This window comes from Amblyomma mixtum, chromosome 5 (genome assembly GCF_055824585.1).
Source record: "Amblyomma mixtum isolate Tamu chromosome 5, ASM5582458v1, whole genome shotgun sequence".
NCBI classification, from domain to species: Eukaryota; Metazoa; Arthropoda; class Arachnida; order Ixodida; family Ixodidae; genus Amblyomma; species Amblyomma mixtum.
The window spans coordinates 184,858,692-184,884,965 of NC_143016.1; the positions used below are offsets into that span (position 1 = coordinate 184,858,692).

At 52.5% G+C, this 26,274-nt stretch overlaps 1 protein-coding gene across 1 annotated transcript; it reads right to left on the minus strand.

Moving 5' to 3' along the window:
- Window positions 1-23,875: 23,875 nt before the first annotated feature.
- Window positions 23,876-24,548, minus strand: LOC149345097 (uncharacterized). Its single transcript, XM_089542723.1, has one exon. It carries the CDS (start codon window positions 24,452-24,454, stop codon window positions 23,876-23,878), a length of 579 nt encoding a protein of 192 aa, XP_089398849.1. The 5' UTR covers window positions 24,455-24,548.
- Window positions 24,549-26,274: the final 1,726 nt, after the last annotated feature.

Here is a 26,274-nt window from a genome sequence, read left to right on the forward strand (position 1 = left end):
AGGATCGCAGTGCAAAAATAGAAATGCGCTCTTGCCTTTTTTTCCCTGGGCGTCTCTGTGACCCTTCTGCGTACAGCAAGGCGCTAAAAAATATGTGAGCATATTGAGGACGGTGAAACTCGAGCGCGCGCGGCGAGCGTGTACCGGTACGTGCTGTGAATCCGGCGGCAATCCTCCAACATGGCGGATCGCGCGCGGCGACCGCTAGATGGCAGTGCATTTCGCATAAGGTCTATACCACTGTTTTCAGAAAAAAAATCGTTCGTTATAGTCATAGAGTTTCTTACTATTACCTCGAGGGAAAGCTGGCGGCGCTGCCCTTCAGCCACCATGGACGCTCAAAGCATCATGGGGCGGTGAGCTACTTGTTGCGGAACAGTCGTAGTTTTTCGGGAACACGGAGTGGCACTACTGCGATTTTTCATTCCGAAAAAGCTGTTCGTGTGTGCGCAGACGACTTTCGCGCGAACGCAGTGTGCAAAAACCATAGTAGTAAAAATGCATAGACACACGACGCCAATAAAAGGTTTTACTTTTCTGAAATGCCATTAAAAAACATCTTAAAGTATCTAAGCAACAACATTTTTTTTGAAAACATATTTACTTTTAAAAATGCGCTTGTTAATTACGAAATATTAGTTTTTATAGTGTTCATTACTTGGCCAATAGGAGAGCGAGTCGTCTCTTATTTTGGGCAAACTTTGCACTTAAATGCTTTTCTGCTCGTTTGTTGCAATCATTAGACAAGATTTTCAATGTCAGGACGTTTGTAGTTATCAAACAGCTTTATTTTTCTATATTTTTTTGGCCAAAAGTTGCAGTTCCGCAACAAGTAGCTCACCGCCCCATATGATGCTTTGAGCGCCCATGGTGGCTGAAGTGGTCTCGAGGGGTCGCCATGCAAACTCCCATAGACGGGCCAAGGTCAATTGAAATAGGTCGCGAAGCCGGGGCTTGAATGCGGTCCAGAACCAAGTGCTAGCGACATCAAATTAGTGGTGGAACTAATGCGCCAAAATGAAATGAGTGGACAAACACGACTAGAAGAGGAAAATAATTAGGACATATTTTGTGTTTCAAAAGCATTCAAAAACAATTGCAGTGATTCCGTTTTAAAATGTTTTAGTTGTGTGCATTTTGTTAGAAAGTATAGCGCTTGCTTTGTAAAAATTTTATGACAGCGTTCGCTCAGAGCAGCGGCAATGGCAGCGGTACCAACGTTGGTTCTAGTAACGTTGAGCGGGACGATGCCAAGGTTGACGGTGCTCTGATGTAATACCCTGGTCATATCTTTTGGCCATTCTGCTTGCTTTTGTTTGAAACTCGATTCTGCTAGCCCTCCTTTTTTCTCGTTGCTTGTTGCTCGAGTTCTTGGTGTGCATCGTTCGTGTACAGCTTCCGCTTTTCCATTTTGCCAGCGCTTCTGTGTAGTTTCGTTCGGTTGGGTGCGGTTCTGTCGCTTTTGCCCCAAAAGGGCATCGTCTGTGGCCATGGGGCCCCCGTACGCAAAAAAGAGGTGTGCGGTTGCACGATGTGCGAGCGATAACCTGTCTGGCGGCGTCACATTTCATCGCTTCAGCGCTACACCTGCGACATTCAGCGCGACACCTGAGGCGAGGACGACGGAAAAAGGCACAACGAGAACTGACTACCTAAAAATAGTGTTTGTGGTCGGCACTCGTCGTGTCTTCTTTCTTCGTTCTCGTGTCGGGTGTCGCGCTGAAGCGTCGCGGCGTTCAGCAGTTTATTTTTCCCGCCAAGCAGCACGTGACGCTGACGTCACAAATATGACGCCATTAAAACACGTGACTTCAACGTCGCGTTTTTGTTTTAATCATGACGTCACTTTTTAGTTGTCCACGCATTTCGAAGACGGCGCTGGCTGCGCACCACAAGCCGCCATGTTTTGCACGTATGGGCTTCTATGCAGCCTACGCTACCATAGTACATCTGCCTTGGACGGGCCAACGTGCCAGCTTTCCCTCTAGGTAATAGGCTCCGTGCGCTGCAGTTTGGGGAGAGCGCGTGGCGCCATCTGGTTAACAGCGGGGGCGAAAGGTGGGGCAAACACGGCCGGTTCGATCACGCGCGCGCGCCGCGCGCTCGATCCAGGGCGGCCGTGGGGCAAAAGGTGGATGCAACTCTCGTTCAGCTTGCAGACGGCGATAGTCAGCGGTAGCGATAGCATGAAAGGACAGGGGGAGCCTTGTACATTATTTGCAAAATCCTGTTGGGCATTCATTTAATGAGTGCTCTCAGGAAATAGCTGAAATAAAAGTCCTCTAACTTTGGTATATACTCGTCAAGAAATGCTTCGTCCTTTTTGATTGTTGGAGCTTGGTTTTTGGTTTTATTGGGGTTTAACGTCCCCGAGCAACTCAGGCTATGAAGGACGCCGCAGTGAAGGGCTCCGGGAATCACGACCACCTGGGGTTCTTTAACGTGCACTGACATCGCACAGTACACGGGCCTCTATAATTTCGCCTTCATCGAAATTCAGCCGCCGCGGCCGAGATCGAACTCGCGTCTTTTGGCTCAGCAGCCGAGCGCCGTAACTACTGAGCCACCTCGGCGGGGTGATTGTTAGAGCTATGCTTCTCTGAGGAGAATACACATAAAGTAAAGCAGTGTCAATTCTCATGACATACAGCATTACCATTATCTGCGTGTAGTACGAATGGGTTTTACGAAATTGTAAGTGCCCATTCACATAATGAATGTCACACAGCTGATTTGTCTGGGTCAATCAGACACTTGTTTCTTTGACTGTAAGGGCACTTAATTTTAATAAGTTGAAATGTGCCGCCCGATGTCACACTGCCATCGGGACTGCAACACAGCCATGGTTGCTCAGAATCGATGATCAGCCCAACCTGAAAGCAATAGAAACTTGATGTAGCATGCCATCATTAGGTTTGTACTGAAGTTACTTCGTGAATTGCCGTCCCATGCGCCAGCTTCAACACCTTCCTGTCTAGCTATTTTTTCCATCTTCTTTCCTGCATCGTCATGGGGAAGTTGGAACAGAACTGCGTCGCATCTTGTGAACACACTACTACTACAAATGTTATGAACCACTTGGGGAAATTTGTAAGCCACCTTCTTTGCAAGGTGTGCTTTCCCTTGAAAGCTCTCCTTCCCGGATGACACTCTCGCAGTCTTCGCGGAAACGAAAAGCGGCAGGCGTCTGTTCACGGCGCATTCACATTTGCGAGTCGCTCTTCAAGGCCTTAAAAATGGCCCGAAACCAGTCATGCTGGAAAAGCAAGGCGCTGAACTAACCCCTTCACCCTCTATTTTACTGATAAATTGGTGCTAGTCAACCCATGCACCCTTTGGACACCCCTCCCTGAGTCATCTTGCAGTCTACTGGAAACATTCCTGAGTTAACATAGAAAGAGGAACTTGCCTTTTCTCGTTTCTTGGAATAATGCGAGAGCTTCTTCGGGGAACAAGACCTTTTGGTTGGGAAAAAAGACTTGTAAAGAAGCTGACAGGGATTACAACGAGTGCTCACTTTAAAGCGCTGTACAGCACATTTTCAGAGGCCAAATACATTAAGCAGGCCAGGAAGCTTACCGTAAGAAGTTGCAGCACTACAGAACATCCTTGGTGACGTAAGGACATGGCTAAATACTGGAAGTCGGCAGTTCTTGTTTTTATGCGGTGTGCTGTCGAGCTGCTCACGGGCACTTTTCGTTCTTGGTGCCACCTTCATGAACGATTCATAACTTCTGCTCAGGAACATAAATAAAAGCAATCCAAACAAAAACAAATCGTTGAACTGCTGCCAGGCCTTTTGTAGTGAAGGCAGTTTCGATTACCTCATCAAGATCTTGTTGGATGACCTCTTTTACAGAAGGACATCTCTCTTTTGTGCAATGTATGCTCCATTTCCCACGTTCTCATTTTCAGCGGGGAAAGGCCTGTAATTTCGAACATTGCACAAATCCGCATAAAAGCAGGTCTCCCGCCGAGGTGCCATTCTCGCAACGATGTCACTGCGCGTCTGCTATGCGGACGGGTTGACGGAAACACACGGGGCATCCAGTTAACGCGGGGAGTGCCGTGCGGGGGCGCTGGCGACGCGGTCGCTGGTGGCTCCACCATACCAGCGCACGGAGCCTATAGTAAGAAACTTTATTGTTATAGTTACCAGCGAAGCAACAAAACAAGGAAACGTGATGAGATGCAACATCGCTGCCCGCCGCCATCTTGTTTGTTGCCCCAATTCTCGATAGTCTTGGCTGGTCTTGGCTTTTCTTCTATTTCTATTTTTTTTAATCGTTAAAAACTGTTCAACCCTGTTTTATTTGCGCTATCACGTTAAACAATCAATTATTATGAGTCCTTTTTCTTTTTCATCGACCTGTTCAGAAATTCCGATCAATTTCTGACGCCATTTTTTTTTTACTATAAGTGCACTTTGCTTTCCCGTTTAGCCCCGCGTAGCCCAAAGTGTTATACCCCTGCTACACGGGCGTTTCGAATGCCTTCCAACCGAATGTCATCCGACTCGAATGCTAAACCAACGCTGCTACACGAAGTTTTTCAACGGCATTCGGTTCAGATGACATTCGAGTCGACGGAGCTACGCGGAGAGATTCCAGATTTTGGAATGCCTTCGAGCCCAAACCGACCAATGGCCGTCGCCGCTGCCGTCGCTTCGCCCCGCCCACAGCCGAGCGACTGCTTTCGGCTCTGTGGCTGTTCACTTCGATACCCGCTGCTCGCTTTTTTCTGCTGTTTGTTTAGGAAATACCTCGTGTTCTGTCTGAGGGAATGCTTCAAGAACATATTACACCAACGAACATTAACCGCGTCAGCATGAAATTTCCACAGGAGTGCGCCGATGAGGACGACTGTCTCATACTGTTGTTTACATTTCTGCGTACGAGCAGCTAGTGCTCTTTTCTTGACATAAAACGTAATCTGTGTTTTAGTTCTATTAAACAACCTGTTTTCTTTTTTACCGGTTGTACCAGTGCTTGTTTACGTAGTGCGACAATGTGTGGGAACCGATGATGCGATCGCATGCTTGAGAAACACAACAGCCGGGTTGTTGACATCGAGCAGGACCGGCGCTTCTCCCTTCTTGTCCCAGCTTCCTCCGACGTGACCAGTACTTTATTTCAAACTACTTCATGCAGAAGTATGTTTGGCGACCATTCGCTTTAACTGGAACGGCCTAACTTGTTATCCACAAGCTAGCGAAGGCGACGACTGTTGCTGGCCGTAAAGCACGGTTCGGCAGTCTGGGTCACACCGGCGTTTGCCGTTCATCGTATACGTGCCCTGCGAAGTAAGCAATAGTTGATTTCAGGTCACTGTTGCCAAAACTACATTCGGTGACCATTTGCATTCGACAAAGCTTATGATTCGCTCTTCACAACCGCCGCAATCACAGATCCAACCCCGCCGACTCTCTAGGCCTAGTCGTCGCGGAAGGGAAGGGAGCCGTCGTCGACTGAAATTAATTTGGCAAGCGCTTATCGCTGGTGAGTGTTCAGGTGTGCACATGTGAAATGTAGCCGTTCGTATCACTGATTTAAAAGCGCGATCATATTCACACGGCCGCCTCATCATCGTGCTTTCGCTCAGCCGCCGACAAGGCTGACCGTCCGCCGATCGGATTCGTCGGTGTCGTTGGCCTGACAAATTTGTCCCATTACAATGATATTATAGTAAACTAGATATTTCACTCTAATCACATGCTGCTGTTGAGCGTGATATACAGTGTCGTTGTCGGACTAGTGTGACCCCCGCCGTCGTTATCGTTGTACACTGAAAACGAGCTGAGGCTTTCGAATGCGTTTGGAAAGTGTCGTGTAGCACCGCGGGAGTCCGTCGAGTCCGAATGTCATTCCAATTCTCGAATGTCATTCGACTCGGATGTCATTCGAATGTTGCCGTGTAGCATAGGTATTACTCGGTATGCGGAAGCGCACTCCCCGTAAGTGCACTTAACTTGTGGGCTTGACAGGAGTATAGCAAGAATAAAGCTAGGGGCGACACTTTCCATTCCGCTTCAAACCTTCGTGGGGGCCAGCGCTGTTCAAAAAACGGTTTGGTTGGTTGGTTTGGTTTATGGGGGTTTAACGTCCCAAAGCGACTAAGGCCATGAGAGACGCCGTAGTGAAGGGCTCCGGAAATTTGGACCACCTGGAGTTCTTTGACGTGAACTGACATCGCGCAGTACACGGGCCTCTAGAATTTCTCCTCCAAAGAAATTCAACCGCCGCAGCCGGGATCGAACCAGCGTCTTTCGGGTCAGCAGCCGAGCACCGTAACCACTGAGCCACCGCGGCGGCTGTGTTAAAAAAACAAACAAAAAAAAACGTTGGTTCCAACCGCACCAAGACGGCAACGAAAGAAAGCCAGTCTACACACCTAGCCCAAAATTGTGAAGAGAAATGCCCGTTTCACATGATGCGATTCTTGCCACAGCGCACTGCGATTTCAGCCGCACTGCGACAGAAGGGCACGCCGCTCCCGTCGCAGAGCGGCTGCGGCAGGCTTCCAACCAGTTGGTCGCACGCCGCACAGTCGCAGCGATCGTTGCGAACGAAGCGGCCGTCAGCCAATAGAATTCAGAGGTGTGACATCACAGGAAACGACGTAGCGGAAGCCTCATTGTAGCTGCGTGCAAAAGCAAAAAATTAAGAATACCTTCTTTGCATAAAGTACTTGATATTTTAATAAAAATACATTAATTCAATAAAAAGTAAAATTTAAGCGTGTTCTGCGTTTATTATTGGTAAATTATGCCGGTGCCGCTCGTGCCGCACCAACAGAAATCGCAGGCGCCGCAAGCATGTGAAAGGGCTGTCGCGACTGGCGCCGCTGCGACACTGCGACGGCACCGAAGTTTTTCGTGCGCGCCGCATCATGTGAAACGGCCAAAAGGGACGCGAGTTTGGATGGGAGGGGAGGGGGGGGGTGGGGAGGGGAGGGGGGTACTACGGACAGCCTTCCAGACACATGTCAGGCGGGCGCTCCGAATCCGGTCCGGCTCGCCGCGTCCGGCGGCGCCGCTCCGGCCAGCCGGCGACCGCCGGACGCGTCAAACCGCGTCGATATGTCCGGTGCACCGCGTCCGGCGAATGTCCGGCACGCCGCTCCGGCGGGCAGCGGCAGCCAATGCGAGCGCGCAGAGCGCCAACGTCACGATGACGTCGAGTTCGCGACGTCACAGGTGAGCACGACAGAGGTACCGTGGTGAGCGGTGTGTCGGCTGCTGAATTGTACGGTTAGTTTGACAGCGCTGTTTTCACCAAACACCATGTCTTCGTTCAAACAGTCCCGGATTTGGGAGAACGAACAAGGGGTTCCGAGTGTAGCACCTTTTTTGAGCGCTGGCCAGTCCCGAAGAGCCCGCGGCTGCGGCGTCGATACGAAACCACTAGGCCTAGCGACGACTAGGGCAGTGGGGGACTAGCGCGCAGTTCGTCGCCCGGCGTTGCCGCAGGCGATGTCGTTGCCGAAAGCTCCACTCTAGCACAGGCATGCTGTCGTTGCTCGAATCTAGGAAGCATCCTTTCTGGTAGCATGGCTGTTCTGTATTTTCTTGTGCGAACGTGAAGTAAGCCGAGCCTGCCGGTCGACCAGCCTGGATCGCGTCTGCTGGCGTCATAAAAACGAGCTAATGAGTGTTCTTGACGTAAATAATAAACCCTGGGATAGGGAAATGAGAAAATTATATCATTTTTCTGGTTCATTGGCCAATACCGAGTTGCTGGTAAAAGTAACAACTGTGGTACGAGCGAATTAGTTGCGAGAACCGCCTCGCAGCTGCCGCTAGCTGGCCCGACGCTGGGGTCCGGCTCGACTGGCGCCCGCTAGCCGCTGCTGAAGGCGCCACGGAAACTGACCATACTATTATTTTATTGTGTGATGATGCTGTTGACAGCAAAGCGGAGTGAAGAATAGACCTTGAATTATAGCGCAGGCGACTTCCGAAGCGCCGGCCCCTGCCGCTTCGATGCGGAGCAGGCTATAGGCCTAGCGACGACCACGGCAGACAGGCAGCAGCAGAGCTCGTCGCCCGGAGCGCCCGCGAGCGGTGCCGTTGCCGAAAGCTCGCAACATAAGCAGGCATGCTTTGTCGCCGCTCGAGTATAGCATGCAGTCTTTCTGATAACAAGGCGATTCCGTCTTTTCTTGCAATATTTGTACACCAAGCCAAGCAGCGCTCAGGCACCGCTGCGCGGCGGCGAAGTGCGACGCCGGTTGTGGGCGGAGCTTTGGTTGAGCGGCGCAGCGATGCTCACCGCTCCTTGTGTGTCCCTGCTTGCTGTGGTGCGGCAGTTCGGAAGCGGCGACCGGAGCGGCGCGCCGGACGCGTTGCCGGACATGTGTTCCCTGCTTAACTAAAAAAAAAAAGAAACCACGGCCGGTCTCGACGTGCTCGCTCGCAGGAGCGCGCGCGTCGAGATCGGCCGCGGAAGAAACATGGGGTGCTTCCTTTGTTGTTAGTCACCGCTGCCCTTACTACGCCCCTGCGTACGCGGGGGAAGACGAGGTACTAATGACAATGGACGAAGTATTGAGAAAGACAAAAAGTGAACTTTGCGAGAATGTTACAAGGCGTAACTTGGTAGTAGTAGCGGCGGGGCTTCGTGCGCTGCTGCTTTGAACCCGAGTCGCGCCACCTGTGAAACGCGGTGGAAGTTTCCCGTCGTCTCGGAGCAGCCTCTCTCAGTGCAGACAGCTTCCTCCATGGCAGTCAGCATGGCGTCTCGCTCAGACGGCACCGAATCTCGCGCAAAAAAAAAAGGTGCCACCGTTTATTGCTGCGTCTATGGCTGCCACAATAGCTATTGAAATGTTGAGGGAAAGCTCCCGAAGGTAAAAGGGACCCTGAACAGCTCTTTGCCAAGGTTTGCAAAAGCCCACGAGAGATCGGTATTCCATCGCTTGCCACCGCATCGCAAAAATTAAGCGAACTTCGTCAACACCGAAGATATCACCGATTAAAAATGATGTTCCTCCTCTCCCCCACCTACTACCCTCAACTCATACACGCGGGGCTCGCTCCGAAAAAAAAAAGAAAAGACGGGGATGATGCTCCGCCCATGCATACGTCAAGCAATGGCGCTCGGCTTGTTTTCTTCCGGTGGTCGCAGACTCATGTGCGAAAAGTGAGTGCGATTGACTGCGGCGTGCCGTTGCGAACGGCGTCGCAACGTCCGATCGCAGCTCGTCACCTGCGTGCAACTTGCCAGATGTCAACGACGAGCCGCGCGCGGCAAACGGAAAGACGGGAAGCGGAGCCAAACCGAGCGCGGAGAGCGGCAGCGTCGTGATGACGTAGGGCGCGCTCCTCAAAGCGCTCGGGGCCGAGCCACGCCGGGCCGGCCTGCCAGCCTTGATGTCGGCCGCCGGCGACTGAAGAATGCGCTAGTATTGTTTGTTCTCGTCCATAGCAAGCCCTGGGATAGATGCATGTCAAAAATGCATCATTTCTGACGATCGCTGACCAATACCGAGTTGCTGGTAAAACGGATGACTGCGATACAAGCAAATTTCATCCCACAGCCGCTTTGGTGCTGCTGCGGCAGAGTTTTGTGAGACGTACCCGCCGTCTGCTATCCCAGTGTTCCCATACTATAGTGTTGCCAGACTTGCGCGACTCCCAGTGTTGCCAGGCTATAAGGTTGCCAGATTGTAGAGGTGTGCGAATATTCGAAATTTTTCAAATATAATTCGAATATTATATTTTTAGTATTCGTATTCGATTCGAAATCCAAGTATTCGTGTTCTTTCGAATATTCGACTCGACGCGAATATTCGTACACAGCCGAATATTCTATTGCGAGCACCGGCGTTCATTTCGGACCTCAAGTCCTATCAACAGATTCATAACAATATGGCGGCGCCCAGAGCAGTGCGAACGTTGGGCCATGCAGTAGCTGACTATGAGCTGTGCGCGAAATACCTCGCAATACGTGCCAGTTCAGTGCCAAGTGAGAGGGCATTTTTGTGGCTGGAGAAGTCGCTTCAGCTAGAAGGGAACTAACTACTTCTGCCTGACCATGTGGAGCAGCCGGTTTTCCTTCACGACAACCTTTTATGTTCATCCCAGCAACGCGATTTTGTGCTTATGGCAAGCTAGCTTTATTCAATGCTGTGTACTAGCCATCTTCTCTAATATTTCCACTCTTCTAAGAATAATGTTCGAGATTTTGATACTTTTTGTGTAGCCACACATATTTTGTGTTCATTTCATCACGGTTAGTTGAATTGTGATGCTCTTGGGTGCTCAAATAATGTTTTGTAGTGGTTAAATGCGTCTGTCCTTGATTATTCGATATTCGATTCGATATTCGGAACCAAGTATTCGTATTCGATTCGTATTCGAAAAATTTGATATTCGCACACCCCTACCAGATTGTGAACTAAAACCCAGTGTGGCCAGACTATTTGTTCCGTCTCCCTTTTACATTCTCCTCCGCCTACAGCTACACTGTCGCGCCGGAACAGCCCAGCTCGTAAGAGCAGCCTTGCCCGGAGTGGCCGCCGCTTGTTCGCCAAGCGAAAGCGCACGTCCGCGGCGGTTACGAAATTGTTTTTTTAGTGATTTGTCGAGCAGACGGGTACCACAGACGAAATCTGCCGCTGCGTGGCCCCAGTGAGCGTATTAAGACGAGAGAAACGCGTGATTTTGTTGAAATAAGCGTGCTGTGCTCAAATTCACTTGTCGAGCAGACGGGTACCACAGACGAAATCTGCCGATGCGTGGCCCCAGAGAGAGTATTAAGACGAGAGAAACGCGTGATTTTGTTGAAATAAGCGTGCTGTGCTCAAATTCACTTGTCGAGCAAACGGGTACGACAGACGAAATCTGCCGCTGCGTGGCCCCAGTGAGCGTATTAAGACGAGAGAAACGCGTGATTTTGTTGAAATAAGCGTGCTATGCTCGAATTCACTTGTCGAGCAGACGGGTACGACAGACGAAATCTGCCGATGCGTGGCCCCAGTGAGCGTATTAAGACGAGAGAAACGCGTGATTTTGTTGAAATAAGCGTGCTATGCTCGAATTCACTTGTCGAGCAGACGGGTACGACAGACGAAATCTGCCGCTGCGTGGCCCCAGTGAGCGTATTAAGACGAGAGAAACGCGTGATTTTGTTTAAATAAGCGTGCTCGAATTCACTTGTCGAGCAGACGGGTACGACAGACGAAATCTGCCGATGCGTGGCCCCAGTGAGCGTATTAAGACGAGAGAAACGCGTGATTTTGTTGAAATAAGCGTGCTATGCTCGAATTCACTTGTCGAGCAGACGGGTACGACAGACGAAATCTGCCGCTGCGTGGCCCCAGTGAGCGTATTAAGACGAGAGAAACGCGTGATTTTGTTGAAATGAGCGTGCTATGCTCGAATTCACTTGTCGAGCAGACGGGTACGACAGACGAAATCTGCCGCTGCGTGGCCCCAGTGAGCGTATTAAGACGAGAGAAACGCGTGATTTTGTTGAAATAAGCGTGCTATGCTCAAATTCACTTGTCGAGCAGATGGGTACGACAGACGAAATCTGCCGCTGCGTGGCCCCAGTGAGCGTATTAAGACGAGAGAAACGCGTGATTTTGTTGAAATAAGCGTGCTATGCTCGAATTCATTTGTCGAGCAGACGGGTACGACAGACGAAATCTGCCGATGCGTGGCCCCAGTGAGCGTATTAAGACGAGAGAAACGCGTGATTTTGTTGAAATAAGCGTGCTATGCTCGAATTCACTTGTCGAGCAGACGGGTACGACAGACGAAATCTGCCGCTGCGTGGCCCCAGTGAGCGTATTAAGACGAGAGAAACGCGTGATTTTGTTGAAATAAGCGTGCTGTGCTCAAATTCACTTGTCGAGCAGACGGGTACCACAGACGAAATCTGCCGATGCGTGGCCCCAGTGAGCGTATTAAGACGAGAGAAACGCGTGATTTTGTTGAAATAAGTGTGCTATGCTCAAATTCACTTGCCGAGCAGATGGGTACAAAAGACGAAATCTGCCGATGCGTGGCCCCAGTGAGCGTATTAAGACGAGAGAAACGCGTGATTTTGTTGAAATAAGCGTGCTGTGCTCAAATTCACTTGTCGAGCAGACGGGTACGACAGACGAAATCTGCCGCTGCGTGGCCCCAGTGAGCGTATTAAGACGAGAGAAACGCGTGATTTTGTTGAAATAAGCGTGCTACGCTCAAATTCACTTGTCGAGCAGATGGGTACGACAGACGAAATCTGCCGCTGCATGGCCCCAGTGAGCGTATTAAGACGAGAGAAACGCGTGATTTTGTTGAAATAAGCGTGCTGTGCTCAAATTCACTTGTCGAGCAGACGGGTACCACAGACGAAATCTGCCGATGCGTGGCCCCAGTGAGCGTATTAAGACGAGAGAAACGCGTGATTTTGTTGAAATAAGCGTGCTGTGCTCAAATTCACTTGTCGAGCAGACGGGTACGACAGACGAAATCTGCCGCTGCGTGGCCCCAGTGAGCGTATTAAGACGAGAGAAACGCGTGATTTTGTTGAAATAAGCGTGCTGTGCTCAAATTCACTTGTCGAGCAGACGGGTACCACAGACGAAATCTGCCGCTGCGTGGCCCCAGTGAGCGTATTAAGACGAGAGAAACGCGTGATTTTGTTGAAATAAGCGTGCTGTGCTCAAATTCACTTGTCGAGCAGATGGGTACGACAGACGAAATCTGCCCCTGCGTGGCCCCAGTGAGCGTATTAAGACGAGAGAAACGCGTGATTTTGTTTAAATAAGCGTGCTGTGCTCAAATTCACTTGTCGAGCAGACGGGTACGACAGACGAAATCTGCCGCTGCGTGGCCCCAGTGAGCGTATTAAGACGAGAGAAACGCGTCATTTTGTTGAAATAAGCGTGCTGTGCTCAAATTCACTTGTCGACCAGACGGGTACGACAGACGAAATCTGCCGCTGCGTGGCCCCAGTGAGCGTATTAAGACGAGAGAAACGCGTGATTTTGTTTAAATAAGCGTGCTGTGCTCAAATCCACTTGTCGAGCAGATGGGTACGACAGACGAAATCTGCCGCTGCGTGGCCCCAGTGAGCGTATTAAGACGAGAGAAACGCGTGATTTCGTTGAAATAAGCGTGCTGTGCTCAAATTCACTTGTCGAGCAGACGGGTACCACAGACGAAATCTGCCGATGCGTGGCCCCAGTGAGCGTATTAAGACGAGAGAAACGCGTGATTTTGTTGAAATAAGCGTGCTGTGCTCAAATTCACTTGTCGAGCAGACGGGTACGACAGACGAAATCTGCCGCTGCGTGGCCCCAGTGAGCGTATTAAGACGAGAGAAACGCGTGATTTTGTTGAAATAAGCGTGCTGTGCTCAAATTCACTTGTCGAGCAGACGGGTACCACAGACGAAATCTGCCGCTGCGTGGCCCCAGTGAGCGTATTAAGACGAGATAAACGCGTGATTTTGTTGAAATAAACGTGCTGTGCTCAAATTCACTTGTCGAGCAGACGGGTACCACAGACGAAATCTGCCGATGCGTGGCCCCAGAGAGAGTATTAAGACGAGAGAAACGCGTGATTTTGTTGAAATAAGGGTGCTGTGCTCAAATTCACTTGTCGAGCAGACGGGTACGACAGACGAAATCTGCCGCTGCGTGGCCCCAGTGAGCGTATTAAGACGAGAGAAACGCGTGATTTTGTTGAAATAAGCGTGCTATGCTCAAATTCACTCTTCGAGCAGACGGGTACGACAGACGAAATCTGCCGATGCGTGGCCCCAGTGAGCGTATTAAGACGAGAGAAACGCGTGATTTTGTTGAAATAAGCGTGCTATGCTCAAATTCACTTGTCGAGCAGACGGGTACGACAGACGAAATCTACCGATGCGTGGCCCCAGTGAGCGTATTAAGACGAGAGAAACGCGTGATTTTGTTGAAATTGTAGGAGGGGGTTGTGGCTGAGCAGAACCTAGGTCGCTTTGCAACGTTCAGCAAAGGTGCAGGCCAAGCGTTCGGGCTGCGAGCGAGCGTCACACCTCAGGATCGTCGTCTTCTTTCACTACTACAGTTCACCACAGTGAGCGAGCACGGCTGCTACACTACAATTACCCCCCGGCGAAAAAGGAGGCATCCTGCCGACTTAGGGCGCACAGATGGTAGGCGGATCGTAGTACGGCTTGAGACGGTCGACGTGCACTGTTTCACGGCCACGACGGCGCGCATCTTGCGGCGGCGAAAGCGGTTCAATGATGTAGTTGACTGGAGAGGTCTGGCAGACGACACGGTACGGGCCGTGGTACTTTGAAATGAGTTTTGTGGAGAGACCGGGACTGTTGGAGGGAACCCAAAGCCACACGAGCGAGTCTGGGGTATAGGACGGAAGCGGACTGGTAGGGGCGCGAAGGTGCTTCTGGCGATTCTGATCTTGCGTTGTAAAAGAGCGGGCAAGCTGGCGGCATTCTTCAGCATAGGTCGCTGCTTGAGAAAGGGTAAGAGACTCGGAGATATCAGGGCGATACGGAAGCACGGTATCCATGGTACAGGAAGGCTCGCGGCCGTAAAGAAGAAAGAACGGAGAGAAGCCAGTTGTGCTCTGTGTGGCAGTGTTGTACGCATATGTCACAAATGGGAGTATGCGATCCCAGTTTGAGTGGTCCGAGGCAACATACTTGGCGATCATGGCGGTCAATGTGCGATTGAAACGTTCAGTAACGCCGTTCGTTTGAGGGTGGTAGGCCGTAGTAGAGCGGTGAACAATGCGGCATTGGCGAAGTAGGGCTTCGACGGTGTCTGAGAGGAAGACACGGCCGCGGTCACTCAGAAGCTCCTTAGGAGAACCATGGCGTAGAACGAGATGATGCAGGATGAAAGACGCAACGTCGGGCGCAGACGCGGATGGCAAAGATGACGTTTCGACGTAGCGGGTAAGGTGATCGACTGCCACTATGACCCAGCGGTGTCCAGCCGGAGTTATGGGAAGGGGCCCGTAGAGATCGATGCCAACGCGGTCGAATGGGCGCATGGGGCAAGGCAAGGGCTGCATCGGAGCAATGGAACGGCGAGAAGGGGTTTTGTGGCGTTGGCATTCCGGGCAGGAGCGAACGTACTGTCGAATGAAACGGTACATTCCCCGCCAGTAGAAGCGGAGTCGAAGGCGCGTGTAGGTCTTCACCACACCGGCGTGAGCGCACTGGGGGTCGGCGTGAAAAGAGGCGCAGATGTCGGAACGCAGGTGGCGAGGAATGACAAGGAGCCATTTGCGACCGTCGGGAAGGTAGTTGCGGCGGTAAAGGAGGCCATCCCGTATTGCGAAGTGGCGGGCTTGACGACGGAGAGTGCGGGTCGCAGGTCGCTGAGATGGTGTAGACAGGAGAGCGAGGAGGGAAGCGATCCAGGGGTCCCGTTGTTGTTCAAACGGCATGTCGGCAACATCAAGGGAGGACGCATCAGCGGTGGCGAAAGATGTGGAGTCTAAGTCACAAGGTAGCGGGGACCGCGATAGTGCGTCGGCATCAGAATGCTTACGGCCAGATCGATAGATGACTTCAATGTCGTATTCTTGTAAGCGCAACGCCCAACGAGCAAGACGGCCTGAAGGGTCTTTGAGGGACGACAGCCAGCAGAGGGCATGGTGGTCGGTAACGACAGAGAACGGGCGACCATATAGGTAAGGGCGGAACTTTCCAATAGCCCAAATTATTGCCAAGCACTCCTTCTCTGTCACGGAATAATTGCGCTCGGCCTTTGTCAAAGTGCGGCTGGCATACGCAACAACATGTTCGGCGCAGCCGGGCTTGCGCTGAGCCAGCACGGCACCGAGGCCCACGCCGCTGGCGTCAGTGTGAATTTCAGTGTGCAGGCTGGGGTCGAAATGGCGGAGGATCGGCGGGGACACAAGCAGGCGCCGAAGCGTTGTGAACGCCGCGTCACAGTCTGGTGTCCAAGACGAGAGGCTGGTGTCGCCGGCAAGCAGATCAGTCAGGGGTGACAGGATGGAAGCGAAATTGCGTACGAAGCGGCGAAAATAAGAGCACAGCCCGATGAAGCTACGCAGCTCTTTCAGGGAGGTGGGTCGGGGAAACTCGGCGACTGCGCGCAGTTTTGCAGGATCGGGAAGGACGCCTTCTTTGGACACGACGTGGCCCAAGATGGTAAGCCGCCGGGCAGCGAAGCAGCACTTCTTTAAATTCAGTTGCAAGCCGGCGTCGGTCAAACATTGCAGGACACGCTCGAGGCGGGCCAGGTGGGACGAAAAGTCTCGAGAAAAGACGACGATATCGTCCAGATAGCACAGACACGTGTGCCACTTGAGTCCGCTGAGAACTGTGTCCATCATGCGCTCGAATGTGGCCGGCGCATTGCACAAGCCGAACGGCATGACATTGAATTCGTAGAGGCCGTCGGGCGTAACAAAGGCCGTCTTTGGCCGATCAGCAGCAGCCATGGGCACCTGCCAATAGCCGGAGCGGAGGTCCAATGAGGAAAAGAATTCTGCGCCTTGCAGGCAGTCGAGGGCATCGTCAATACGGGGAAGCGGATACACATCCTTGCGCGTAATCTTGTTGAGGCGACGGTAATCAACGCAAAAGCGGATGGATCCGTCCTTCTTCCGCACGAGAACAACGGGGGAGGCCCAGGGGCTGTGAGAAGGCTGGATTACGCCGCGCTGAAGCATGTCGTCCACTTCCTTGGTAATGACGGTGCGTTCAGGGGCCGACACGCGATAAGGACGCTGGCGCAAAGGGGCATGCGTTCCGGTGTCAATGCTGTGTGTGACGACGGATGTGCGGCCAAGAGAGCTGTGTGGGAAGTCGAAGGACGTACGGAAACGTTGAAGTAATGCGACGAGCTCATCACGTTGGTGCGGCGAAAGGCTGGCATCGATAGATCGGGAAAAAACAGAAACGGTGTCTTGGTTTGGCGTAGCAGGAGGCGAACCAATGGCATCTATCTGGAGAGGGGCAGGTTCGTCAGAGACAGAGTATGGAAAAGCGTGATCGACTGATTCAACATGTCCCAGGCATTCGCCGCGGAGAAGCGTTGATGGACAAGAAAAAGGGTTCGTGACATAGATTGCGCTGTGGCCATCGCAGACAGTCAGAAGAGCGAACGGAAGGAGGAAACAGTGGCGACGGGCAGCGGCATCGGTCGGAGTAAACAGAACAGTTGAATCAGGATCGCAGGCGCAAGTGACGGGAACCAGGGCAGCAGAGAAGGCAGGGATGTCAGTATCTGCAGCGACCAGCATTTTACCGAGGCGGAGAGAGGTGTCGGACGGCAGAGTAGCGCAGAGCGGAGACAGTTCAATGCTGGCGCGGGCACAGTCGATGATCGCATGATGAAGGGTTAGAAAGTCGCAGCCCAGAATGACGTCATGAGAACAGGAGGACAGCACGAAAAACTCGGCGATATACACAACATCCCGGATAACAAGGCGAGCTGTACATAATGCTAGAGGTTGAATGCGGTGCGAGCTTGCAGTGCGGAGGCAAAAGTTCGAAACAGGCGTCGTCACTTTACGGAGTCTACGGCAAAGGGCTGCGCTAATAACGGATACAGCAGCGCCCGTGTCTACAAGGGCGAGAACGGCGACGCCATCAACAAATACTTTGATAACATTCGCAGGTGAAGACGGAGGACTTGGGCAGTTCGATGGAATCGCAGTTCTTGCCTCCGGAACTGCGGCTGTTAGTTTTCCTCCGGACGAGAGGGCGATCGCCGGCGCATGGGAGAGATAGATCGGCGACGGGGAGAAGGCGACCGGCGTGAAGAATATGAAGAGCGGTCAAGGTGGAAGGAGTCCGCAGGGGTGCCGGAGGGAACTGGTTGCGAGGGAGGCGCAGGGTCGTAGTGGAAGGGGCTTGCCCCGTCCCGGAAACTCGGCGGGTATTGGCGACAAAGCCGGGCGACGTGGCCCGGCAAGCCACAGGAGTAACATATGGGGCGGTTGTCGTAGGTACGCCATGGGTTCATGACGGAACGGCGAGGCGGCAGGCGACGACGGACAGGTGCCGGCGGAGGTGGTAGCGGTGCGACAGATGGGTGGTTAACGTAGACTTCGGGGCGTCGGGGTCTGGCGGCAACCTCAGCGTAGGTGAGGGGGGCAGCCACAGGCGGAGGCCGAGGGCTAGAGGGCAAAACGTCGGCGACCTGCTCTTGGATGGTGCGTCGAAGGGTGGGATCGATGGGTGACGCAGGGTCGCCAGACACAGGCAGTAGGGACAGTTGGCGGGCCACTTCTTCCCGTATGAAGGCCTTGATCTGGGGAAGCAGGGAGGCCGAGTCAGAGACCAGACTGCAGACCGCCGGCGCAGGAAGGGACTCATCGAGGACTCCGGAACGGCGAGTAGAATTCCTCTGCTTCCTGAGGACGTCATAGCTCTGACAAAGCTGAATGACATCCACCACCGTTTGCGGATTCCTGGCGAGCAACATTTGGAACGCGTCGTCGGAGATGCCCTTCAGGATGTTGCTAATTTTCTCGGCCTCCGGCATGGATGGATTGATGCGCTTGCACAGGTCCAGAACATCTTCTATGTAACTGGTGAAGGTTTCAGTGGCGTTCTGAGCGCGAGCGCGGAGGCGTTGTTCGGCGCGCAGTTTGCGCACAGCTGGGCGGCCGAATACCTCCGAGAAGCTGGTCTTAAAGGACGACCAGGTAGGCAAGTCGGCCTCGTGGTTGCGGAACCACAAGTTGGCAACGTCGCTGAGATAGAATAGTACGTTACCAAGCTTGGTGGCATCGTCCCACTTGTTGTGGGCGCTGACGCGCTCGTAAGTCGCCAACCAGTCGTCAACATCGTGGTCGTCGGCACCGCTGAAGACGCTGGGATCTCGCTGCCGGAGCCCGCCAGAACACAGGATGGTAGGCGACGGGATGGGGGCTGTCTGGCTGGTGACTTCAGGCATAACTGGCGGCGAAGGTAAGGTGCGGCTACGGAGCTCCAGGATGAGGACGAGAGGGGGAACTTACAGCAGCCTCCACCAAATGTAGGAGGGGGTTGTGGCTGAGCAGAACCTAGGTCGCTTTGCAACGTTCAGCAAAGGTGCAGGCCAAGCGTTCGGGCTGCGAGCGAGCGTCACACCTCAGGATCGTCGTCTTCTTTCACTACTACAGTTCACCACAGTGAGCGAGCACGGCTGCTACACTACAAAATAAGCGTGCTGTGCTCAAATTCACTTGTCGAGCAGACGGGTACGACAGACGAAATCTGCCGCTGCGTGGCCCCAGTGAGCGTATTAAGACGAGAGAAACGCGTGATTTTGTTGAAATAAGCGTGCTGTGCTCAAATTCACTTGTCGAGCAGACGGGTACCACAGACGAAATCTGCCGATGCGTGGCCCCAGTGAGCGTATTAAGACGAGAGAAACGCGTGATTTTGTTGAAATAAGCGTGCTGTGCTCAAATTCACTTGTCGAGCAGACGGGTACGACAGACGAAATCTGCCGCTGCGTGGCCCCAGTGAGCGTATTAAGACGAGAGAAACGCGTGATTTTGTTGAAATAAGCGTGCTGTGCTCAAATTCACTTGTCGAGCAGACGGGTACCACAGACGAAATCTGCCGCTGCGTGGCCCCAGTGAGCGTATTAAGACGAGAGAAACGCGTGATTTTGTTGAAATAAGCGTGCTGTGCTCAAATTCACTTGTCGAGCAGATGGGTACGACAGACGAAATCTGCCGCTGCGTGGCCCCAGTGAGCGTATTAAGACGAGAGAAACGCGTGATTTTGTTTAAATAAGCGTGCTGTGCTCAAATTCACTTGTCGAGCAGACGGGTACGACAGACGAAATCTGCCGCTGCGTGGCCCCAGTGAGCGTATTAAGACGAGAGAAACGCGTCATTTTGTTGAAATAAGCGTGCTATGCTCAAATTCACTTGTCGAGCAGACGGGTACCACAGACGAAATCTGCCGCTGCGTGGCCCCAGTGAGCGTATTAAGACGAGAGAAACGCGTGATTTTGTTGAAATAAGCGTGCTGTGCTCAAATTCACTTGTCGAGCAGATGGGTACGACAGACGAAATCTGCCGCTGCGTGGCCCCAGTGAGCGTATTAAGACGAGAGAAACGCGTGATTTTGTTGAAATAAGCGTGCTGTGCTCAAATTCACTTGTCGAGCAGACGGGTACCACAGACGAAATCTGCCGATGCGTGGCCCCAGTGAGCGTATTAAGACGAGAGAAACGCGTGATTTTGTTGAAATAAGCGTGCTGTGCTCAAATTCACTTGTCGAGCAGACGGGTACGACAGACGAAATCTGCCGCTGCGTGGCCCCAGTGAGCGTATTAAGACGAGAGAAACGCGTGATTTTGTTGAAATAAGCGTGCTGTGCTCAAATTCACTTGTCGAGCAGACGGGTACCACAGACGAAATCTGCCGCTGCGTGGCCCCAGTGAGGGTATTAAGACGAGAGAAACGCGTGATTTTGTTGAAATAAGCGTGCTGTGCTCAAATTCACTTGTCGAGCAGACGGGTACCACAGACGAAATCTGCCGCTGCGTGGCCCCAGTGAGCGTATTAAGACGAGAGAAACGCGTGATTTTGTTGAAATAAGCGTGCTGTGCTCAAATTCACTTGTCGAGCAGACGGGTACCACAGACGAAATCTGCCGATGCGTGGCCCCAGAGAGAGTATTAAGACGAGAGAAACGCGTGATTTTGTTGAAATAAGCGTGCTGTGCTCAAATTCACTTGTCGAGCAGACGGGTACGACAGACGAAATCTGCCGCTGCGTGGCCCCAGTGAGCGTATTAAGACGAGAGAAACGCGTGATTTTGTTGAAATAAGCGTGCTATGCTCAAATTCACTCTTCGAGCAGACGGGTACGACAGACGAAATCTGCCGATGCGTGGCCCCAGTGAGCGTATTAAGACGAGAGAAACGCGTGATTTTGTTGAAATAAGCGTGCTATGCTCAAATTCACTTGTCGAGCAGACGGGTACGACAGACGAAATCTGCCGATGCGTGGCCCCAGTGAGCGTATTAAGACGAGAGAAACGTGTGCACTCAGTTGGCCGCTCGCGTCCATCAAAGACAGGTGTGGCAGGTTGACGTCACAGATGCAGCTGGCCAAGACACCTGTTGAGAGCCCGCACGTGGGAACTGTCGAGGAAGATGCTAAGTCCGCATTCCTATAGCATTGTGTCAGCCGCTCGCGTTCATCGAACACAGGTGTGGCATGTTGACGTCACAGCCGCAGCTGCGCAGGCTTCCTCTGATTCGTTCCGTGTTTTTTTTTAAGACGAGGGACACCCTTTTTTCCCTGTTGTCGGCTGCTTCTCGAAGGGGAGGTCGTTTTCGCCGAGCCGAGTGTGGGAAGAGCCTCATCGGCCACTTCCCAGAAAGTCGCCCTTTTCTTTGAGGTCATCGAGGGGTCAAGTTGAAGTCAAACGACCCGTCAAAATTGCCGCTACGTTGAATCTCCCTCTGTCTCACCTCGGGTCTCAAGATGGGTCGTAACAAGGCACATAACCCTCTCTCAAATGTACATATTGTAAAAAGGGCATCATTTTCATTTTTATTCTTTTTTTTTACATAATACTGCAGACCTCATGTGGTCCAAGCAGGAAGGGCAGATAAGGCATAATTACAAACGCCATAATTTATTACATAGGCAAAAGGTTTACACATGACACAAATGAGGAAATACACAATTCAAAGGAAATACATTACACATCAATCTGCACACAATTCATTTTTAAGATTATTTTCAAAATTATCACTTGATACAATCTGTTCGGGCAGTGCATTCAAATCGTGTATTGTGCGCGGAAAGTAAGAGTATTTAAACGAGTTTGTTTTTGCAAAATATGGTGTTAGGGCATGGGAATGTTGGTGACGGGTTTTTCGTGTAGTCGAAGCATAGTACCTAAAACATACGTACCTAAAACATAGTACATTCCGAGAATGGACACACCAACGGATTGACTCCCTGGGTGGCGTGCCACTCCTCACACTTCCACCGTATTATACAAACTCTCTCCCCTATGGGAGACACAGCAAAACACATAAAAACAACATGTCAAAACACTTCCACGGGTACGTCTGTCTCCCCAGTACCCGTGAGCTTGACGATTCCCGGAATTAGGGCAATTATCGGCCCCAACCCAGCTGCGACCGTCGCAAACAATACCCGGGTGCGCAGATCCACTTTCCGATACGAATCGGATCACAATGGACTGCCGACCCCACCAGCCGTCCTCCGGGGTCTGGGCGGCGACATAACTCAAGTGGCTGTCACTGTCCCCAATTAAGCAGGTGGCTGTGCTCGTTCTGTCCGGTGGTGTCTTCTGCGCGCTCCCGTTTCTTGAGACCGAGTTGTCGAGCCTCGGGGCCATATCGGACGCCAGCCAGCTGCCCTCATTCATCCGGACGCGCCCGGCCCCGCTTCGTCTAGCAGTGTTCTCTTTTCAAAAGAAAAGCTGCCGAACCTCCGACGAAGCGTTAGAATCTAAATTCGGCCGCAAGTGGTGTTTGTCAAGCCGCGGTGAGCTGTCGGCGTACGATGCAAGGGTGGCGTTGACATTTTTATGGCCCTTTGTGCACTGACGCGAAGCGGTCCCCGCGAGAAACACGCGTCCTTCCCCGAAAGGGGACAATGGGAGGCTTGGGTGAGCCGGCCGCTCCCTCTCTGGCTGCTGCCCGCTTTGCGCCCTCCTCGCAGCCCCCCCCGCCGGGGGCTCTCCGGGGTCTGTAGCGGCGACACAGGGGACAGAAGGATGGGCGCTCCTAATGAGACCGCGCGCATCCACAGACCTCTTTGGGGCCCGCTCAACGGCGAAGCTTACCTCCCTTAGCCGCGAAGAAAGGAGGGGGGAGGGGGGAATAAACACACATGGCGCATGCTAGCCCTCTACAAGTATAGTGTGGTTAATTGTGTCAAATGCTTTGGTGAAATCTAAGAAAACAGCACCGGCAAACAACCCATTATCAATATATTGTTTAATACTGTCTGTGAATTCGATTAAAGCGAGTTCTGGCTTTAGCTCTGGCTTAAGGCTCCACGGCCAAGACGCTCACCTCTCCGAAGGCTATTCTGTGGTCGGCGCGCTCGCAATGTTCGGCGATGGGGTATGAATTCCGAATTCATTAGCCGGACGTCATTTTCGTGTTGCCTTATTCTTTGATGGAGGTGTTTTGTTTTGGCGACGTATGAAGCCTGGCACTTGGAGCATGGAATTTTCTAAACGTCACTCGGTTGTTTTTTTCTGGGGACGCGATCTTTCGGTCGTCTTAAGAAGCGGCTTATTGTCGAAACAGGTTTGTGATCCACGTAAATTCCATGTTTTCCCAGAATGCGTGCTAGTGCCTCGCTGGTTCCCCTCATGTATGGAAGCACAACGCGCGCGCATTTAGTTGTTGGCTGTTCCCCCTGACGGCGACCAGCGCATTGAATAAAGCCACGTGTGTAGCCATTCTTCTGCAGATCGGCGAAAACGGTGGCCTCACATGGTCACGCCATAACAGGCTTTCACGCGTGCGATAGCCCAGTTGGCGATTCAAACTGCAACGCATTCTTTAAAGCTAGCTGCAACTAGGATAATAATATTGTGAGGTCCAAAGAATCTTGTTAATTTCTTTCTCTCAATGTCCACTAGTATTCGAATATGTAGACACTAAAAACTAGCTTTACTGTTTTTTTTTACATTTGTTTTTCGAATCGTTATTGTGGACGACTCGCCTTATCCGCGCAACTGCTTGGTTACCTAAGTGTCCTCGTTAACGAGGCAAGATGGTAAAATAATACTTTCGGGATGTCCCAATTCTAAGCACTTCATAACTTTAATGAGGTATTGATCAGCGAGAAGAGAGGGAACAGCGGTCCTTTGGGAAGCAAAAGCGATTTCTGCCAAATCAGCAATTGGTTGGCCCTGATAAGGGCCGTTTGTGGCGGTCCTGTTGTTCAAGCCTGGGGGTACTGGCGGGCAACGGCCTCGACGAGTCGCAGGAAGGGGTCCTGGCACTTTGTCCGGCCGTTTATGCTGGCCCACCAGAGCCAGTTCAGGTGGGACTGAAGCAGGGCGCGGCTTGTTCCACCGGTGCGCGCCAGCACGCGCTTGGCTTTCTGCCACGCTTGCTCGATATTCTGAGTGTGCGCACCGGTGGCCGGGTCGACGAAGTTGTCCTGGTGGCACACTGTGTTGTGTTGCAGGTCCATATCACCGGCCGCGTCCTGTAGAGCCTCCAGGTTGTTGTAGCCCCGCCACTCGTCCGTGACTACCTTGGTTGTCGGCAGCACATTGTCCCTGATGATGGCTTTCAGGGTGTCGCCGTCCCGCTTCTCAACTTCAAAAAGTCGGGTCTCTCCCGTGGATACCCAATAGAGGCCGACGACCCAGGGCCCTCTATCTTCTACGCCGCCGTAATTGCCGTTGAAACGGCCTGGCACGCCGTCCCCAGCCAGCAGACGACCCCGGTTCGCCTTTCGGCGACCGCGGAACAGCGACTCGTCGACCTGAACTTCCTCTCCGGGGCCACCCATGCGTGGCCTCTGTAGCAGGTCCTTGGCCACAACTTCACGAATGAAGTTGGTCCAATCCGTGCGGGCCTCCGTTCCGAGCTTAAACCGCCCCTGGGTCCACTCGGAAGCTACCGTGGCGTTCATTCCTTTGGCTGTGGCGTACATCAGCCAAAGGACCTCACGCCGCGACATCTTCACATGGGTCGGTCGGCGGCATCCCTGAAAGCGAAGAAGCTGGCCGTGGCCTGACGGCCCTGAAGGACAGCTTCCCCGTTTTCTTGGGAGAGCTCTTTCCGGCAGGCGCCGCAGCGGAAGGTGGGCCGAGGACCCTTCGGACACTTGCGCATCCGTGTTACCACAGAGCCGTGCAGGTTGGCTTACCGGGGTCTCCGCAGATCCCCCAAAAGTGTTGACTTCTCAGGAGTCTTCCACGGCGCTGCGGGTCCGATGACGGGGCTGTTGGTGCTGCTGGGAGCAGCCCGTAGTCCCGGCAAAATTCGTCCAGGGCCTTTTCGTCGTTCAGCATGACCGCAAAACTGATGATGTCCGGGTCCACACGCACTCCAGCGGTAGCCATGTTATAGGCAGAAAATAGCGTACTGAGACAGCGGACAACGAAACTCTCGGGTTAACTCGCACAACCGGCTCGCTTAAATACGGTGGCGTCGATTACTCATACCTTGAGATGGAGAGAGGGAAAGACTGCCACACTTTGACAGAACACAAAGAACAAGAAGGGAGACAACACTATCAAACTTTGGTTTGCACCCTCACCCCACTGCTGGCGGGGTACAAGTTTCCCAAGAAAGTGCCTCCCGCCCAAACTGAGGGTGAATATGAGCAAGGAGGACAGTGAAGAGGAGCAAGCTCCTCTCCTGGCCCCAGCTGGGCCTGCCCGACTGCAGGGGGGGGGGGGGGGGGTGACTCTGCCCGACCCTCTCTTGCCTCCTCTCCGGTCTGGCTGGCGCTGTGCAGGAACTCGGAGATATTTTTTTCGGGCAGCGGAGCCACTCATTGCAAATCAAAGCGAGCCGCCGCCGGCCTCGAAGAGAGCGCGCACGTGAACTAGCGAACAACCGACCGAAAAGAGCAGCAGTCGGGAAAGGGAACTTTACGTGTGGGCGTTCCTCCTCCTCTAGCATGCGTGTGGTTTGCTTGCTCTACGATAGGGGTAGCGACGATCTCTGCCCGACAGAAAACAAATTCATGTAAACGCAGTGGGGTCGGGCTGATCAGCCCGACATCTGGAGCACCCCGACCCGACCCGCAACGTCGGGCTCCATGTATACGAGGCTTTAGTGACAGCCATACCCCATGCCAGTTTACTGGCATTGTTCGTCAGGAATGAATGAGGCGGACCAAAAATTGGACGTCAAGTGACGCCTGGTCCGAGGGCATATCAACAGGTCCACCATTCAGACTTGTTAGTCCAGCCCTTGTACTGTGTGGTTCCCTCTTGTGTATGCGTCTTGCTTGTCTGGAAAAAAAATACTTCAAGAGGGCCAACAGTCCATCGTGTGAATCGGCCTTTACTGGCAGCCGGGTTCCGCCTACACTGCGAAAGCAAGCCTGTGCGACCGAAGATGGCGTCCGCGACTCCACGTCTTCTGATATATAAAAAATTACTTTTCGCACATTTCATTAACTGCATTCCATCTTCTTAACGCTTGTATGCTTGAAGTAGTTATTTCTACTGATATTGAAGCACATTTTCTTGCTTTTCATTATATTCTCCCAGCTGACCTCAACGTTGACCACTTAACAGACAACTGCATCACAAAACCATCACCAACAAACTGCGAAGCTGCTCAAGTGCATCAAATTTTCACACGCAGTTTAAC